A 19,352-nucleotide genomic window follows, 5' to 3' on the forward strand; every position below is an offset into this window, starting at 1 on the left:
AGGGCTAATTGTATCATGTTTTCTGCAACTTTAGTCTGAGAGTCTAAAGTTACACCCTAAGGTTGCTAATAAATGTCTGTAATACGAGTTTAATCTTATAATTAGTTGTCAAAAAGTGTCGAAAACAAACCGGCTTGTTTAAATTTTTTTTTTTTTTTTTTTTTTTTTTTTTTTCACGGGTTAACGGAATAAATGACGATGTTTTTTAAGAGCGCCTCGAGGCTAGGGTGCGTGGTAGCGTACGTATATTAATGATTGACACGATTTGAAAGCGGTGTTTCCACAAACTGGGTGATAACTAGCTATGGATGCTGAGAAGTTCTTGGCATTAAAAACGAGATTACTTGTCTAGCTTTCAATCTGATACAGTCTTGATGCTTTTTAACCTATGAATGAGAACTATTTCGTAATGATTATTAGAGGTCTAGTTATGTGTCGAAGACATTAATTCTGAAATTTCGAACATCCTGGTAACAAAAGTTATCAACAATATGAAATAATAATTATTAATGTGTTGACAAATGGATATTTTTGGAAACACCTACGACTGATATTGTTAATATTGATGCGTCATACAATAACGTTACACATGCTACCTTCAGTGTGCTATTAAAAAGCTACTGCTACTGCTGCTACTGCTGCTGCTGCTGCTACTGCTGCTGCTACTGCTGCTGCTGCTGCTGCTACTGCTGCTGCTGCTGCTGCTGCAGCTGCTGCTGCTGCTGCTGCAGCTGCTGCTGCTGCTGCTGCTGCTGCTGCTGCTGCTGCTGCTACTGCTACTGCTTTTATATTTTGCCAGCAGTGTTCCAAACTCATGCATACTGTAGCGGAATCTTGTAGTCCTTGTTTTGTTCCATCATCTGAATTTTCCCACTTCCAACTCAAAATAAGACTGACCTGAAGCTGATATATTTTTAGCGATTTTATTCTTAGCTTGAGTTCAGTATTGTCTTTCAATTTCAGAGAGCAGGCGTAGCTCAGTTGGTTAGTGCGCGACCTTCAGAGCTTGAGGTCCACGGTTCGATCATTAAGATCTCCACGTCTTTTTCGACTTCTCTCTAACCCGTGTAGCTTCAGCTTTAAATACTCTTAAAACAGAGCACTGATGACGAGAGGGGGTAAAGTGCACACTGTCGGCTTCCAATGATAGCAGTTGAATTTCAACTGAAGGAACTACCGACGTTAAATATAGGAGCTTTACCTTTACCTTTTTTTTTTTAGACCACGTCATACTTTGGATATGTGACTCCAGGCACAGATATATATGGCCATATTTATTTCAAAGTTTTCTAACGCATTACTTTTAATGAAAATGTGTTATTTAGTTAAGCGAAATTAAGACCTGTGTATGCTTGGGCCAGAAGTCCAAAACTAGTCTAGTTATGAACTTCTGCTTGGGGGTAAGGTTTTCACATTTCAGACCATGCACTCGCCGGGCTATATTATACTTGTCATTCCGTCTTGAGAAAAAGATTATTATATTGACATGTACATTTATCACTCCATATTTGTTAGTCTTCTCGTGCACAACCGTTTAATCAAAGAAATGATACTCTAGGAATGAAACGTGGTCAACCTTACTTTTAAACAAAAGAGCCTATTTGCTGAAATCATATTTACGCCGCCTAAGCTGGAGCGTTATGGAATTACTTCGCCTAGTTTCAATATATACTCAGACAAAGCAAATTACAAAGCAAAATATTTATCTTGCAGTCCTTCAAAAAATAGTACGGGCTGAATTCATCCGGAACTTTCTTTCTTAAATCTTTTCGAGATAATGAAAAGCTTTTTAATATAGCATCGAAATAACTACAAAATGACAGTAAATGGATCTTGGGGTTGAGTTAAGTTTCTTACGGGTGCGAGTAGATAGAAAGCCATTTTTTCTCAAGAGATTTCAATATCTAATAAATGTAGTACATTGTCAAGTTTACTTACCGAATCTTATTCTAGTAAACCTTGGGATCTGAGAATCTATCTGATTAACTTTTTTGACTTGATTATTTTCTGGAGCTTAACCAAAATGAAAACAGCCTCGTAAGTTATAAATTCAAAGCAGGAATCCAACTCGCGGTATGGATATCTGAGAGAGAATAAGTTTGGTACAAACCATTCTTGTGTGAAACTAAGAAATCCAGCCAGTTTTCCCGCCGATTCCGACAGTATTTTCGCGCGCTTTCCAAAAACGCGTCTGTGATTTATGATAGTTGAAATCGAAAGGACTTGCGAAGTGCTTCGGGGGTTCTAAGCATCGGAAGTCTTATGTTAAAATGTACGTATGAAACAAAAAGAAAACAAGTCTGAAAAATAGTTGTTATCTGGGACTGATTTGGAGATGGTTTTTTTCCCTCCGTAAAAAATATTTATACAACATTCTAATTTTCCGATTCGATCTTTGATATAGCCGTGCCCGGACTTTATAGATCAGTCAAAACGTTGTTTATGCTAGGATGACGATAAAATTTGAAGGTTTGCAGGAAGTTCTCATTAAGGATTAAAAACTAGCTAGACCACTAACGTTTCTGGACATTTAATCCGTCGAAAAAGGGGCGCAATCCTATTCTGCAAAGCTTAGCTTCAGGTCAACGATTTTCAGAACCTCCAAAACCGCAATTTAGTCGAAATTCAGACTAATGACTGGCTCAATTTGCAGGCGGTTTCCATTGCTGTTTCATTTTTTGGGACCGTTCATTTTTTTACGGGCATTCGGGGGGGGGGGGGGGGGGGGGGTTCGGCGTTAAATTACTGTGTTAGGAACGAAGATTACTAGTCAAGGAATACGGCAAAAAAGGTCGCGTTTTAGAAAGTTCAGGGATTTGCTTCGGAGGAATCTATGTGTGTCTGAATCCGGCTGTAGGGTGTCCAAAGTCGTCGGGTCGATAGTCGATGGAGAATGAAGAGCTCTGTCGTGCCATCCCCCACGCCCCTCCCCCACAGGCTCTCAGTATGTAGACTGTTACTGTTGTTTTTCTCTTTTTTTTTTGAATTAATAATTAAGTACAAAAAGTTTGGAAGATCAGATAAAAAGAATACCATTTGCTTTTGTATATATGTTTTGAGTTATCACTCGCTAGGTTGGTTAGAAATATCTAAAGAGCATTTTCCTGCAAGCAGGGTCTTTCTACGCTCTCCGTTTTGCTCTCATTCCTGCTGAGTCGATACACGGAGGACAGCCAAAACAACCACTGCTTCAGGCGAAGAGTAAAGATACAAGCTATGAAAGAGAAATTTATTTTCAGGCTGCTCGCGACGGACGGAGGGAACTGAAACAAACTGTTACGACGCCAAAATGACGGCAGCGGATCACTAAATGGCAATTATTTAATTGATAAGAGAAAAAAAAGAGGCGAATAGATTTTAGATAACAGCTATGGCGATAAATGAACATGACTGATATTTTATAAGAATAGAAGAAAACTAAACCATAACTAGACTAAACCAAGTCTAAAATACATAAATAGAGTGATTTGGGTCTGAATTCCATTTTACTTTGAATCGTGTTGTTTTTGAAAAATAAAAACTTGATTATTTGGCGCGAGAATTGTGTTTAATTATTTGCTAAGTTTTGCAGCACTGTTTTTTAAATGATAGTTATTTTTTGGCTAGAATTCAGTAAACTTAAAACACTTACAGTTTTCTTGAAGAGTTCGATCGTTCTTGTCGAAAGAGTAGTTGTGAAGGTAAAAGTGCACAGCTGCAAATTTACCAAGTATATCTTCTTGACATAATTAGAAGGTACTTCCAATCTAGAATTCTCTTTCAAAACCGCGCACTTTTAAGATACAAAACCCGCGAATTAACCAAATCTGGCTTCCTGTGTTTAGTCTCTTGCCAAGTTTCTTTAAAAATTAATCCCTGATTAGAATTTTCGTGACAAGTGACATGTATTTCTGTCAAATCGAAAAAAAACTTAACAGAGGGTTCTGAAGGGGGAAAATGGGAGCTGGGATTCGCCTTTTGGGGCTGGGAAAATGAGATTTTATTCATTGGGAATGGAATCACAATAAAAAAAAAGAAAAAAAGAAAAAAAAAAGAAAAGAAAAGAAAAGAAAAGAAAAGAAAAGAAAAAAGCCATAAAAAAAAAAAAAAAAAAAAAAAATACGGAAATGGAGATTGACTGAGCAAGAAAAATCTGGGACTATGGGATTTGGTCAAAATGGGGACTAGGAAATGGAATTAGGATCCCCCGCTCCCCTCCTTCCCGACCTTCTTTACTAGTTGCTAGCAACATAGTTCACATCTTAGGTTTGGTATCAATCAAAATAATCACTAAAAATCGTGTTTAACTCTTCTTTCTTGGTCGAAAATTGAAAATACAGCAGGATAATACCATTCATTAAAGCAGCTTTCTTTTTTAGGATATCCGTTGCCAGTGTTAATGCGCTATTAACGTTTATTAGTGCCATTTTTCTCTTGGTATAACGCATGGTACGTGGAAGATAAATTGAACTGCGCTTAGTTTTAATACTTTTGAATTGGCCAGGGTCATGATTTAATTGCTCGGATTTAGAAGAATTATATTTTGTTGAAGTAATTGATGGAAGACGAGAAAGACAGCTGCCCCACGGCTAGATTTGCTGGGTCAATGATTTTCAAGAAAGAAATTGGAAAATAAATAAGCCAATGAAAATAGACCTTTTTTGCAAGACCTGCTCTCTCTCCATTTTAGACGGTAACCACGCCCTTTTTAAAAGACTTTTTATGAATTCTTTATGATATTCATGTCCGACAAGGATACCTGCTACTTTATCCCGGAGGCCCCCACCCCCTCCCTAACCGGGCATAACTGCATGCCAAGTTTATTATGAATTTGTGACGTTTTAAAGAGGGGCACCTGTTTTTTTATGACAAGTGAACTGTTTAGGGAATTGGCTAGAAAAGTGACGAATAGTTAAACAATCAGACTGGCCGTAGCCTGTGTATATCGGCTTCCCACCCCTCCCCCCGTAGGGAAGTAGAAAAGTACCAGGCGAGAGAAAAGTCAATATTTTAAATGTCACGCAATACCTGCCAAGAGCCATTAGCAAAAGTTTTTTTACTTTCCTTGGTAAGTAGCGCATTCGCGATCACAAACGAACCGCTGATATGAAAAAAACGTTCAATTTAACAGTTATTCCTTATGAAAAGTGTTAATATTTCCGGTAGTGAAATAAAAGAACTGATGGCATCATTTTATTAACGTCTTAATGGCTGGATTTTCTCTTCATCAAATTTTCTATTACAGGAAGAGCTCAGTTCAGGGGCAAATCACGGTGAACTTTGGTTGCCATTTAGTTCAAAGAGCTCCCGCAAGTTCGTCACAAATTAAGATCGTTCAATTTATATATAGACTTTTTTGGCTTTATTCTACGTTTCCCGTTATGAACGTCTAGACAAATAAAAAGGCGAGAAATATGTAAGAGTTAGTTTGCGCCCAGCGCCTTGCCTCGAAATTTTGATCTATAGGTAATGCTAAAATAACAGAAAATTTGGAATTACAAATCATAGATTTTCGACATTTTCCTTATTTCACAATTTTGTTTATAGAGTACGCGTTCTTCATGGTCAGCACCCCGCCCATGAGTCTCACCCGAAGGCTCATGCTGCACAATAGGGCACGGGGTCCTATTCGAAGTACATTGCACCAATTTCGATTCCAGCACTCCATTAAATCTCCAGCCCATCCTGCAAAAATCAGTCCATTAATTTTAGCAAAGGCCAGACAGTGAGGGTGGTTACTGCCAGGGTTTCTTCACGTCCTCAGTGGTTCTTTACGTCCTCCCTCTAATGCAGAGTGAGGTAATGTGGAGAGGTTGGGCAGCCATACAATTTTATGTGGTCATCTGAGCCACTTGAAAGTCTAATCATTCGTAGATGTTATGAACTAATTCAATCTCGTACCCAGAGCCTGCGTTTCTTCTGGCCTGCGGAGAAGAACGAGGGCTCTGGCATAATCCATTTTTGGCGCATGTGCAGTTTTCCGGAAGTGAAATATAATGAATGAAAATCATGCTTTCAAACAGAGTTCTGTGTTTACTTTCGATCAAAATAGGAATTAGAAATGGGGACCTTTTTTTTTTTTTGTTTGGCAATGCTTTTAACGTATGCACTCTTATACCGGAAGTCCAAGAAATCCTGATCTCAAAAAATGGATTATACCAGGGCCCTTGTTCTTCGCCGCAGGCCAGACGAAACGCAGGCTCTGGGTACGAGATTGGAACTAATTCAAATTTTCCCGCTAAGTTTGTAGAACATGCGCAAGAGGTTTTCATTAGAAGTGGAAAAATAAAGTCGAAAAAAAGAGCAACATACAATTAAAAGTGTAATTAAGCAGTTTCATGATCAATCTCGACCCCAGACTCTTGTCAATCTTACTGCGCATGCTCGACGAAGTGACATCTATACGAGCATGCGCAGTAAGAATGACAAACTCGGGTCGAGAGCCGTTTCGTGATTTGGAAAGTTTCTTTGATTAAATATTTACTCTCCAGATTTATCACCAATTTCATCAGCACTGCCAGCCGTCATTTTGAATTTAAGCAGTGAACAAACGGAACAAAACACAAAGACATTTATTTACAAAGAGAATCATGTTTTTTTTACCTTAAATTTGATTTATCGAGAAAAATAAATGGATGCAATTGGCTTAAGGAAGGTATCTAGACAACGAGTTCTGCACGTGGCTATGCCAAACACCTTGAACCGGTTTTACCATCTTTTATTTACAAAACCTGGAAAACCTGGCCATTTCATCAAACTTGGAATAAATACATATATATATATTATATACACAAGTGTGCTGTTTGCCAAAAACAGCCTTTCCTATGATGTAGCGTGTATTTTAGTAAATAGCAAATTTTCAACAATCTAAATTCTCTTTAAATTCCTTTGTTTTGTTAGTGGCTGCTGTGTTTAAACTTTAAAGATTCTTATTTTTTCAGTTGTGACATTGCTTGCTTTTTTAGGACTATTGGTATAAATAGAATGCTTCGCAAACCTATATCTATTCTTTTAACACACAACAGACTTGTGTGACTCAGTTAAGATGTTAGTAAAGCTGTCTTCTTCGCGTGGTTCAGCTGTGAAGTTCTTTGATACATTTCGAGTGTCTTCACGCATAAATATTCAGCTAGTTTACAATAGGTTTTTTTCATGATAATTAATTCCCTTGCCGTATGTTACTCATGCATTTTTAAAGGAAAAAAATATTCTGCATAAATGTTTTTTTGTATTTTCAGTGTGGCCAAGCTTTCTGCAAGTCAATAAGACCATTTTTTAAAATAAAATCGTTATATTCGATTAATATTTGTTGCCGAAATTATAGTTTTTCCAGTTTTATGATCCGCGGTGTAGATTTTACAGATCCATTTGTGCGTCTACTCATTATTAAATACAACCATGGGTTTATACTTGCATTAACTAGAACAAGTAAAGTAGAAAAAGCCCATGCCATATTAAGTCTGTTAAAATTGATTTTGAAGACGAAGATGACGATAAGCATAACGTTGAATGGCGTCCAAAGTATGAAGAACAGTGTGACAATGATGACCAGTAGTTTTATTGCTTTCTTACGGCGTCTGTATGTACCGAGTGTACCAATTCGATTTGTCGTACAGCTAAGCCGAATACAAATCTTACTGTACGCCACGATGATGGCCATCAAAGGCATTAAATACATAAAGAACGTTACTAAAGCGTAATACAACGAAGTGATAAATGGACTGCTTGTTTGTGAGCAGTGCTGTCGTCGAGACTCTCCTTTCTCTTTATTTACATTGTACAAGAAAAACAATGGTGAATAGGGAAATAGAGCTAAAAACCAGGTCATCAAAAGCGTTTTACGAACTTTGCTTTTCGTTTGGCTTGTGAATGCCCTCAGCGGCGACATCACTGCCACATAGCGATTGTAAGTTAGCAGCAAAAGATTAAAGACTGATGCTCCATGGCTTGTATTGATGGCATAATAAAACAGCTTACACGTGAAGTTGTTAAAGATACTAACCGGAAGAACAATGTTTAAGACATAGAACAACGTCGACAAAGTAAAAATCAAGTCTGCCAATGCTAAACTGAAAAAGTAGTAAGATTTGATTCCAAGGAAGTGGAGTCTTTTACAGCACAAGATAGACACCCAAGTATTTCCAATGAATGAAATCAAGAAAAATATAGCCCATATCGAAATAGAAGAGATCAGCAACCTTCGATTCCAACCATTGATCTGCCCATCGATGTCTTGGGAATTGACGTTGGACGAATTATTTGTCATAATCCTTAAAATTTATCCAGTGAGATTTAATAATAAAACTGTTTCTGTGAAGGAAAAGTCTACTTTGCGTTTGTATTTCAAACTAGTTTCCTTCCTCTCAGATCTTTTAAGTTGTTTTTGACTTTTGAGCGGGTTCTCAATCAGGTTTAGAAGACAGAATCCACTGAATAATATATATCTATAATAGCTAGCTGAACAGTAAAATAACCTAACCTTTTAGAATTATCGCTGTAGTCTTGACGTTTTAAAAGCTTCCTACTCTAGATCTCTGATACATCTAGCAGGAAACCGGCTTTTGACACACAATACAATCCCATGTTCATGCAAATAACGAAATCAGCAGTATCCACGTCAGAAGAAACTAAAAACGCCCGATGCTCATAGTCAAATCGGCATTGTTTTCGTTTGCAAGGTGCCTTTTCAAGTGTTCGTTGTAAAACGGTATCTCGTATCCTAGACGTTTTTGGCCAACTTCTTTTTTTGAAGGTTAAGTCTTGTCTGTGCAAGTTGCGAAATTAGGTAGGAAGGTAAGGCTTTGCCCTTTAGTTCCCACTTGACGCAACAAACTGATGTAACACCGTCGCTCTTCCGCAAACAATGTCATATACCTAAATAAACTTGGCTATTTTTCTTCTTTGATAATAGCCAAAAACAAATTTCAACCTTCCGGGGGAAAGAAAATAATTAATTGGTTGGAGATTGGCATTTTTAAATTCAACTTCTCAAATTCATTGGTGTCATGGGATATGACAAATATACACAGTGATATAGATCCATGGATCGCTATTTAACGTGGTGATTCTTTTCAGCCTGTTTTGAAATTTTCCTTATTTTTCGGTTTTCCATTCGAGGTTTTCAGTTTTCTTCACAAAAATAAAAGTCTAAATGATTCAACGTTTCGCCATTTACTGTACGAGCTTGTGTAAAATTGACGTACGACAATTGCTTGCGAGATTGGGCAATTAGACTGTGCGATGGCGAAGAATTAATGAAAATAGAATAATAAAAATTTAGACCGAGAACATCTACTTAATTTATAAATGAACTTAACTTGATCAAAACCTTGTAATGCTCCGTCAATTTTCATCATTTTAGCTGAGGAACCATGGTTTATTTACATTTTAAATTCATTTGTCGATCACTTCCGTGTTTTTGTGTTTTGTTTACATGCTGTGCTCCACCGCCAATCCTAGCTTTTCGGTATCATCACACGAAGAAATGAAACTTTATAGAATTTGCTTTGACAGTTTAGTGTGTTTTATGAATTGTGTTTGAGAATGGCGCAAATTTTTAAGTCAGGTGCATGATTAACTGTTTGCTTTTTATGGGCAGTGCCATTCATTGAAACCCCGTGGTTTAACGAACATGACCTCAAAATTGGCGCCCTTTTTTAAGAGATTTACATTGCAATGACAAGGTGCCTGTATGAAGTGAATGTCCGTATATTAACACCAAATATCCGCAAAGCAGGTTTTGTGTGGTAAAAATCGTTTGCAAGGTAAACGAGTGCTAGAACCTGGCTTAACTCCTCTTGCTGTAAAGACACTCTTTCACTGCCAGGTCAATAAGACCAAAATCAAACCTGATTACATTCTCTGTTGTACGTAATTAGATAAAAATGTTCCCTACATTGGCGCTGACAGGCTTCCGATAGATCTGTCGGTTCATACTATACTGTGTGTATACATGTATTTGCGGCTGATAGGATTTTCATTTCGTCTTAAGATTACAATAAATAGACTGACGGAAGCTTCGTAAAGTTCACATGGAAGCGTTAGATTAAAAAAAATATGGAGTTTCCGATATTTCATCCAAACAAAACAAATAGAGCTTTCAGGCTGTGAGTTTCTAGTAGATTTTCTATCAAGACAAACTTCTGATTAAATCACAGTGAAAAGTGGGATGTTCTTATTTTAAGTGCCGAATTCGTATCGTAGTCCGAATAACGAGCTACAGTTTTCCGAGTTCGGAAAGTGGTAGATAGATAGATAGATAGCTTTATTAGTTATATCATTGCAGCCTCCGTGCTGGCTGAATTGCGATATACTTTACAATTAAAAACAAATATTTAACATATAGAAACATCAATAAAGGTAAAGGAGATAGGGAAAGAAAAAGAAACTGATTAAGACTATGTTTCATTATCAAAGTATTCTTAAACCTGTTAGTCATACAGACTGGTAATTTCAAATATTTTTGGCAGCGCGTGCGGTAGTGGTATTCGTTGCGTGGCGGTAGTAGATCATAAAGCTTATGACTTTTGTCATTTACGATTTGATGGGATTTAAATCGCTACATAAAACCTGTCTTCTCTCAAACAAAGTTGTTATGCCTACAAAAAGAAGTGCCTGACAAGTGACAGGAAACATTGTGCTCTAGCTTGGGTACAACCAGCACCATGAACCAAAGATGCTTGTTGTACCCAAGCCAAACCATGATGTACCGTTTTTGTGTTTTAGAAGAAGAGGGCTATTGCCCGAGACGCGGCCATATTGAAATAGTATAGGCTAGCGCTATTGATTCATTTAACAAACTAGTTGGAAAGAATTAGATAAGATGACAGAAAGAAACAGCTTTACAATAATTTACTTCTTAATCTCATTTCTTATTTAAAGACCTTTCAGAGTTTCTATACCATATTCTATGCACAAGAAAATGCGCCACTTTAGCTGGCTGATCAGAACACCCGGTCATGATTTTCTCCAGTTTACCCGAAGTTGTTTGCTTTTTGCTAACCTCACGGTTTGGTCATATGGCGGTCTATCTGTCCATCTGTCCGTCTGTCCGTCTGTCCGTCTGTCCGTCTGTCCGTCTGTCCGTCTGTCCGTCTGTCCGTCTGTCCGTCTGTCCGTCTGTCCGTCTGTCCGTCTGTCCGTCTAATCTGAGCCATTTCGTCCATCCCTTCCGTCCACGCAACTGTCCTTCGGATCTTTTCCAGCTCCTTTCTTCCGTCTATCTCTCATTCAAGAATTTTTCCTCTTCTCTCAATCTTCGTATATTCCTATTCTTCATCTCTTTTTCTATTCTCATTCATTCCCAGTTTTCACAGAATCACAGCCAGCGGTCGATTCAACCAAAACACACCACATCGAGGTGAAGGATGTCACGCATGCGCCGTGACTTATCTCCAAAAACTTTGATCTCAAAAAAATGGCTAAAAGAACCACAAAAAATCCACGAATTCCTGGCCTTTAATCTTTATGATTAGCCTCTTGATTCGCTAAGACAGAAAGCCTAGTATCTTAGCTGCCCATGTACCGGCAAAACTAAGCAATATCATGAGCGATGCGGCGAAAAATCGAGTCATTGCTTTGGGCACTAAGTTCAACTGTGTTGAGCGATCTCAAGATCCTCTCTCAGTACAGTTCGAAGGAAGCTCGAAAAAATCTTTCTGGAAACGAAATACTAGCAAATTACCTGGAAGGTAGGAATCTTTATTGTTTTTTTTTTATAGCATTGGGGTTTATTAATTGTATTTTTGATGGTTTTTGTTGTCGTTTTGGTGTAGTATTAAGCCAGTTATAAGCGAGAGCCATCATGTACAAGATTCAAGTGCCGTCCCTAACACTTCAGGACCAAGTGGCCTTGTTACAAGTAAATCCAGCACCAGGTTCGTTGATCGTAACTTTGTTAGACGCCATTCAATCAAATAAATACATATACGATACAATATATCGAATCGGTGTACAAGATTCTTCATAGAATGTTTACAATTTTCTTAATTTCCTTCCTTGTTTATATGATTCATCAATATCTTGATCAATTATCGCTTCAGACTTCTAAATCAATGGATTTTTTACGAACTGTTAATAGATTATTAACCCTGTAATTTAAATAATAAGGATATTTTTTACAATTATTTTGGAGCTAGCATTGTGCATAGGACAAAATTTGCATTACTAAACAAGAGTAAATTATTCCTTGAAAGAAATTTTGGTATTGCTCTTTTGTTATCTTCATTCATGTATTTTGTCTAAAAAGGCTGAAGACCCCCTTCTGTTCCCCTCCCCTCCCTTAGATACTGCAGTGTATTGGGCAGGGGGGCAAGAGGGATTACAGTTGGGGAAAGAGTAGAGTAGCATAGGTCTACTTACATTTTTACAGCCATCACACTCCATGTAAAGGGCTCTTCTGTGAGGTGTGCTCTGAATGCACTACACACCTCAAATTGCAGCCTTCTTCTATTTACCCCATCTACATCTACATGTACATAGACATTGTATAAATGCGCTTCATAAGAACCTCCCATTTTTATTATTATTACAAGGAGTTAGTGTGGATATTTTCTTAAACTTCATACAAAAAAATATTTTCTTAGCAACCAAGGAACTGGAGTTAAGGGGAAACCCAAATCCATGTCCTTTCAAGAATTTGACAGTAAAATGGATGATGCTTGGGCAGACTGTGAAGACGATATCTTAAAAACTGGTGCTCATCACGAACAAAAAGAAGCACAAGGACAAACGCGTACGAGGACAATCAGTGGTGGTGAAATTAGGGCAGGATTTACTGCTAATCCAGAAGACTTGAAAACCACTTCACCAGAACATGAATTAAAGAAGGAAGGAAGTAAAATATCAAGACCTTCGCCACTAAGTATACTAAGTGAGTCTAACTTCTATTAGTGTAAAACATATATATTTATATATTTTACAATCTTCAATTCCTGAACGGGGCTCTTCCGTGAGTTTCCCTCCATATGCACTACCACTACATTTTATATTTACAACATACAACACTCGACTCACATTTTGATTTCTATGGAAGGAGGAAACTGGAAAACCCAGAAAATCCAGAGAAAACCCTTGTGGTAATCCAGACCCCAGCGTTGATGGTCAAGATGTAATTACCACTAGACCACCCCAAAGTATACGGTCTAGTAACTGAACTTTTGGAAACCACTACCCTTTCATTACAAACTTTATAGTAGAACATATTTTACCAAAATGGTATTTTCCAGGTAAGTACTGTAGTTGGTATAGGCCTTTTTCAAGCGGCAGCCATGTTGGTTGGAACAATAGATTCTACCACGCATAGCCTCACATACAAGAGCTTGAAAATAAATTAATGCAGGTTAAGCAAAGGTTTTTATTCTCATGAGAATAAACATGGCCGCCGTGTGATAAAGGTTCATTTAGAAGCAAAGAGTATCCTTTTTACTGGGATACCTGTGATAGCCCAGTACTGAAATACACTTTTTTCCTGATTTCTTCTGATAAAATGGACAAGTAGCTCGGCATAAAAACCAGTCAAGTTCCAAAACAGGCAAACAGACATCACCACCAACAACGCCCTCACCTCCTCCTCCAGTTCAAGCCCCTCGGCCCCCTTCGCCTATACAAGCTGTGAAACTAGAAGTCATGGATCAGGAGATTTATAAACTAGAAAAGTTTGGCAAGCTTTTAGCAGGACCAAACACTGATTTAGGTTAGTATTGGAAGTTGAACTTTTGAATTCAGACCTAGAGATCTCACTTATTCTTATGTCCTACATATCCATCCAATCAAATGCCATTCCATCTATCCATCCATCCATATCCCTTCATCCAATGCACTGCCTATCCATATATCTGCCTATCCATCCATCCCTTCCTATTACGTTCCATTTATTCATCCTTTTTTCCCATAGGCTATTGCATTTTATTTATCAATCCATCCACAACCTTCCCTCCTCTGTGCCTTATATCTGTCCATCCATCCATTTTATGCCATTCTATATATCCATGCTTCCAATCTCATTCATTCATCCATCCATCCTTTTATTCTGTCTTTTAATGTTTTTTTTTTAACTGGCATGCCATCATAAGTTAATTATCGATTCAATTTATCTTATCACACATGCAGAAGCTGTAAGAAAACTTAGTTGGTCAGGGATCCCTACGGCAGTACGACCAACGACATGGCAACTTTTATCAGTAAGTCTCCAGATATTATTGACGATATACAAGATACTGTACATGATTATGTTATTATTTTTCAACATAAGAAGTGAAAACCTAATATTGTATCTCTTCACTCACCATTCACTCCTCAAATTTGATACTATTCCAGGAATTCTTGCATTAGAGAACTTTTTTTACAGTGCTTCCTAGTAACACCTGCAAAATTGTACATTTTACTATCCTGACAAAATAGAACTTTGGTGGACATCAATCAAAGTGTTTTCATGACATTGTTGGAAAATTCAAAATTTTCTAGAGCAGGTTCTTATGAAGTGTCATGGAAAAGCCTTGATTGGCGTCTATCGAAACCTTCTTCATCATGACAAAGATTCCATGCATGCTGTTGAAAAGGAATCTAATATACAGGGCTTAAAATAACGGCTGTTCAGTCACTGGTCATGATCACAGGCCAAATTAGTTTTAGCTTAGTCATACCTTATTTGTGGCTACAGTAAATGTTACTGGTCAAAATGGCTGGCAAGGCAAAGATTTGACTGGACAACTTCCAGTTCTGGCCTGACATTGTCCGATGACCTGCCGTTTTTCTAAGCTCTGGGTTTTAGCTTGGTAATGCCTTATTTCTGGCTAAACGTTACTGGTCAAAATGACCAGCAAGGCAAAGATTTGACTGGACAATTCCCAGTTCTGGCCTGTTAAGCCCTGATATGTTAGTTAGAACCTTGTATTGAGTAAAATATCATGGGTGAAAGTAGAGCAATGTGTGAGTGAGCTGTTTCTATATTTCTAGGGTTATTTACCAGCAAATATTGACAGACGACAAGCAACATTAGATCGTAAAAGAGAAGAATACCATAATTTTGTGAAACGGTATTACCCTACGAGATATGAAGACACTTACCAAGATACTTTTAGACAGGTAAGAAAAATACATATATCTGTAGCTACTTTCTCTTGTGATGGTGCTATTTTCAATTTGGTCCACATACCATTGAAATGAGAGTGATGAAGAAGGAAGAAAGGGGGAAGGAAGCAAGGAGGGATGGAAGGAGAAGGAGAAAGGGGATGGATGGATAGATGGAGGAAGGCTAGGGTCAGAGTGTATCTTTACCATCAACTCAAGCAGGCATGTTCCCATGATATCTTTGGAAAGGTGGGATTAATATTTGCTGTCTTGTTTTACCAAGGCTTATATTAACTTACTTTACCGCCACCTGGCTAGCTCAATTGGTAAGAGCGTCGGTCCGTTGTGCGGGAGGTCGTTGTTCAAGCCTCGGCCGGACCAACACTCAGGGTCTTAAAATAACTGAAGAGAAGGTGCTACCTTTGTAATTACATCTGCAAATGGTTAGACCTTCACGTGGCTCGGATGATCACGTTAATGGCGGTCCTGTCCCTAATTAACTAGAGACGTTAAAAGAGGACCACAAGTTTATCAGTTGAATTACTGTCAAGTGTAATCCTTTATAAACAAAGTTAATTATTATTGCTGTTGTCGATTTTCTTGTAGATTCATATTGATATTCCAAGAATGAATCCTCTTATACCACTTTTCCAACAACCATTAGTGCAAGAGGTAAGATTGAGGACTTATCTACTATAAGATCTTTATAATTAATGTGTAATTTATCAAGGCTAAGAATAATGGTAGCTCAATTGCAGCTAAAGCTCTAAGCCAGACATGATAACAGAGCACATCAGACTTTGGACTAATTAACATGTGATCCATCTGACATCCATGTGAGGACCTTGGGGTGTTCAGCTGAACAAGTGCCAATTTTTACCAGTCATTTTCCATTGACTACTGTAGCTATTATATTTAGCCCTGTACACCTCCTTGTCTTAAGTCTAGTGTATCTAGCTTTGTCATACTGTAGATTTATTCATAGAGAACATTGATATTGTATCATAAATGTAATCTTTTTCCCCTGACAATGTTGTAGATATTTGAGAGGATTCTGTATATCTGGGCCATCCGTCATCCTGCTAGTGGTTACGTGCAGGGAATGAATGATCTTGTCACTCCATTCTTTGTGGTATTTCTTTCTGCATATGTAGGTCAGTATTCTCTCTCTATAGTTGTCTATATTTTCTCCTCATAACAAACTACAGCTGTTAAAACATACATGTACTCTATAGCACTGTGATGCCATTGCTATTATTAAAAGAAAAAAATCCTCACAAAACCTTCAAAGTTTATCAGTACCCTGAAACAACCTCTTGGCTGATCTAAATTAGGGCATGGCTAACTCACAGATCGAACCCTGAAACAACCTCTGGGCTGATCAAAGTCAGGACAGGGCTAACTCACCCACTGAGATGGGATTTCTGGGGCAGACCAGAGCTAAGTGTTACCTTCTTTATTTCATGTCTTTCAGATGGAGATCTTGAAAATTTTGATATTCCAACTCTAAGGCCTGTTGTTTTGGACACGATAGAAGCTGATAGTTTTTGGTGTTTAAGTAAACTACTGGATGGAATCCAGGTAAGTAAAGACATTTAACAGTGCTGGTCTCATAAAGGCTCTTAGGGGATGGGGTGGGTAGGTGCAGTCTACAGGAGCTCTAGACCCACCTTCTAAGCTCTACATATATTGTTGAGTCAGTCCTAGCCTACTTCATCAACCCTCCTAAAACCAAAATGACAGATTCTTTAGAGCTCTCTGAGAGTCAAATCACAAGCATGATGTCATGCCGATAAGAGAAGGGAGTAACCTAGGGTGTTTGTCTGTGATCTCCATTTTTCCTTCCTCCACAAAAAACCTAGCAGCAAACCTATTCATTCTGGTGATGCACTTTTGGAGGTTTTTTTATGGTTCTCTGGTCTCCCTCCCTCTACAAATTTTGTGTGTCTTATTGCCCTTTTATATAAATGAAGGTTGTTTTTCATTTTGTAGGATAATTACACATTTGCACAGCCAGGAATACAAATGAAAGTGAATGCTCTAAGAGAGCTTGTCAAGAGAATAGATGGTAAGATGAATGAGGACACCAAGCTGAGGGGGCCAGAGGCTAAAGCCCCAGGAATAATTCCCCCCCCCCCCCCCCCCCTATATTTTGAATTATCACTTGTTTGCTTTTTGAAATATCTATATTCTATCCAATGCAATAATATGTTGTAAATGGCCCTCAAAACACTAGACATCGCACTTCCAAGGGAGTTACTTTAAGACTTTTTTGGTGGAGCCTGCCCCCGAACCCCTCTAGGTGCTCCTGCTCTTAGTCCCCCCTCCCCCCCCCCCCCCCCCCCCCCCCACAATCAAAATTATGCTCTGTGGTCCCTGAATGTACGTTTTCATTCACTCAGGCAGTGATAAAGACCATTCTGATTAGATGTGTTTTCTTTCTAGTATTAAACTTGGTTTTGTTTTCTATTTTATTTACCAGAACCACTCCACAAACACTTGATAGAAAACAATGTTGAATATTTACAGTTTGCTTTCCGCTGGATGAATAATATTTTAATGAGAGAGATGCCACTTCGGTGTACTATCCGACTTTGGGACACGTATCTGGTATGTGCATCTATTTCTCTCTCTCTCATTCTTTCTCTCATTCATTCATTCTTTCCTTCCTTCCTTCCTTCCTTTCTTTCTAGTTTTTTCTTTCTTCCTTGTTTTTTTTTCTTTTTGTCAAAATGGATTGCTTTTTAAATTATTACTGAGTATTTAACATACATATGTTGTTGTGGTGGTTGATCTTTTAGTCCGAAGAAGATGGTTTTGCCACATTTCACTTGTATGTGTGTGCTGCATTCCTTACCAACTTTTCTAAAGAAATTATGACCAAGAAAGACTTCCAGGTAACTAGTCTCTGTCAAACCAGGTATCATAGAAAAATAGGAGGCAAGAGATGGGGGAAAAATCATTTGTAAAAGGTTTTTCACAGCAATTTTTTTATTGTTTCGTGAACTCAGCAGGTTGGTGTTGCCCATTGGAGTTTGGTTTTCACTGCCGCCTGCCAAAAATATAAAATGTACTGACTGATTAATTGTAATTGGCAGAAGCAAGATTGCATGATATTGAAAATTAATATAAATTACATTTTTTGTTTTTGTTTTAGTTTTTAATGGTTCTACTTCAAAACCTGCCCACGACCAATTGGTCAGACCAAGATGTTGGACTCATATTAGCTGAAGCTTTCAGACTGAAGTACATGTTTGCTGATGCACCAAAACACTTGCAGAGCAAGTAAATAAAACCACAAGCATCCCACCTACAGAGCTTTTCAACTCTTGAAGTGACCACAGGCAACCCATCCAGAAGTGGGTTACCTTTAAAATTACCACAGGCAACCCATCCACAAAACTTGTCACTTCTAAAATAACCACAGGCAACCCACCAAATAAACTGGTCACTTTTAAAATTACCACAGGCAATCCACCAACAAAACTGGTCAACTTTAAAATAATCACAGGCAACCCAGCCACAAAATGAAATGAGAAATATGTGGTGACGAAGTTAGTTATTGAACAACTGGCGAATGACAGGTTATCTGTGAAAATCAAATTTAGAGATATTGCCGATGCCAGAGAAAATTGATCTGAGGATCTAATGACAAAATCTGGAGCAGTTTTCAAGGTTTGCAAAGCATTTCAAATCCATCTTTTTACGATCATGGCTTTCAGAGCCATGAATATAAAATTACTAGTAAAAATAGTACAAGAAAAAACTTTCTACAATGTATAGTCTCAAATTGAAATAGAAGGGAAAATCAAAATTATTAAGAAATAATTGATACATTTTGGTGGTGACGTCACAATCAAAGAATAGATAAAAATGTCAGTATATATATATATATGTATGTATATGTATGTATATGTAATGCTTTTAAAAATAATGAATAAAAACTATGTTATTTAGAAATGTATAAACAATTCTTCTGACGTCCTTGATTTTTTTATTTTATCTGATTTTCATGTGTTATTGCTTATTTATATTCTTATTATTCGTTACATTCTTTATTTATTTCAATTTTTTTGCTATTTATAGCCATCTACATTTTTTTGTATATTTTTTACTTTTTAATTTTTTTTAAATTTTTATTTCTTGATATATATATATATATATATTGCTATTTATAGTCTACATTTATTTGTATAATTTTTATTTATATTTTGATTTTTAATTTTAAATGATTTTTTTTTTGATATAATAATATATTGATTTTTAGTTTTTATTTTCAAAATAATATTTATATAAATACTAAG

General features: G+C 37.4%; 3 protein-coding genes across 4 annotated transcripts in view; 1 reads left to right on the forward strand and 2 right to left on the reverse strand.

Annotated features, from left to right (window-relative positions):
* The window catches only part of LOC116297108 (QRFP-like peptide receptor), a 36,589-nt gene extending 32,815 nt beyond the window's left edge, over positions 1-3,774 (reverse strand). The window contains exon 1 of the mRNA XM_089035496.1: positions 3,632-3,774. The gene's annotated coding sequence lies outside the window, so the exon portion shown is untranslated. The remainder of the gene's footprint in view (positions 1-3,631) is intronic.
* A 2,833-nt stretch (positions 3,775-6,607) lies between these two features.
* Positions 6,608-8,804, reverse strand: LOC116297773 (C-C chemokine receptor type 5-like). Its single transcript, XM_031706061.2, has one exon. It carries the CDS (start codon positions 8,243-8,245, stop codon positions 7,298-7,300), a length of 948 nt encoding a protein of 315 aa, XP_031561921.1. The 5' UTR covers positions 8,246-8,804; the 3' UTR covers positions 6,608-7,297.
* Positions 8,805-11,357: 2,553 nt separating this feature from the next.
* Positions 11,358-19,008, forward strand: LOC116297778 (TBC1 domain family member 22B). Of its 2 annotated transcripts, none has more exons than XM_089035633.1 (13): positions 11,358-11,669; positions 11,754-11,855; positions 12,564-12,850; positions 13,475-13,672; positions 14,089-14,159; positions 14,935-15,063; positions 15,655-15,720; positions 16,088-16,202; positions 16,523-16,629; positions 17,041-17,116; positions 17,531-17,658; positions 17,850-17,945; positions 18,206-19,008. In XM_089035633.1, the coding sequence occupies exons 1-13, from the start codon at positions 11,524-11,526 to the stop codon at positions 18,335-18,337; spliced, it is 1,653 nt and encodes a 550-aa protein (XP_088891759.1). In that variant the 5' UTR covers positions 11,358-11,523; the 3' UTR covers positions 18,338-19,008. The 2 variants fall into 2 exon arrangements, with proteins under 2 accessions (XP_088891759.1, XP_031561927.1); XM_031706067.2 differs by having other exon boundaries at positions 11,359-11,669; positions 13,478-13,672.
* Positions 19,009-19,352: the final 344 nt, after the last annotated feature.

Source organism: Actinia tenebrosa, unplaced genomic scaffold (assembly GCF_029948245.1).
Source record: "Actinia tenebrosa isolate PJP-AT-01 unplaced genomic scaffold, QUT_ActTen_1.0 PGA_scaffold3__52_contigs__length_22856419, whole genome shotgun sequence".
In the NCBI taxonomy this organism is placed as follows: domain Eukaryota; kingdom Metazoa; phylum Cnidaria; class Anthozoa; order Actiniaria; family Actiniidae; genus Actinia; species Actinia tenebrosa.

Coding starts and splice junctions, on each gene's coding strand:
- LOC116297773 (XM_031706061.2), bottom strand. CDS start 8,245: ATGACAAATAATTCGTCCAACGTCAATTCCCAAGACATCGATGGGCAG.
- LOC116297778 (XM_089035633.1), top strand. CDS start 11,524: ATGAGCGATGCGGCGAAAAATCGAGTCATTGCTTTGGGCACTAAGTTC. Junction 14,160..14,934: donor CGACATGGCAACTTTTATCA/GTAAGTCTCCAG, acceptor CTATATTTCTAG/GGTTATTTACCAGCAAATAT. Junction 15,064..15,654: donor ACCAAGATACTTTTAGACAG/GTAAGAAAAATA, acceptor ATTTTCTTGTAG/ATTCATATTGATATTCCAAG.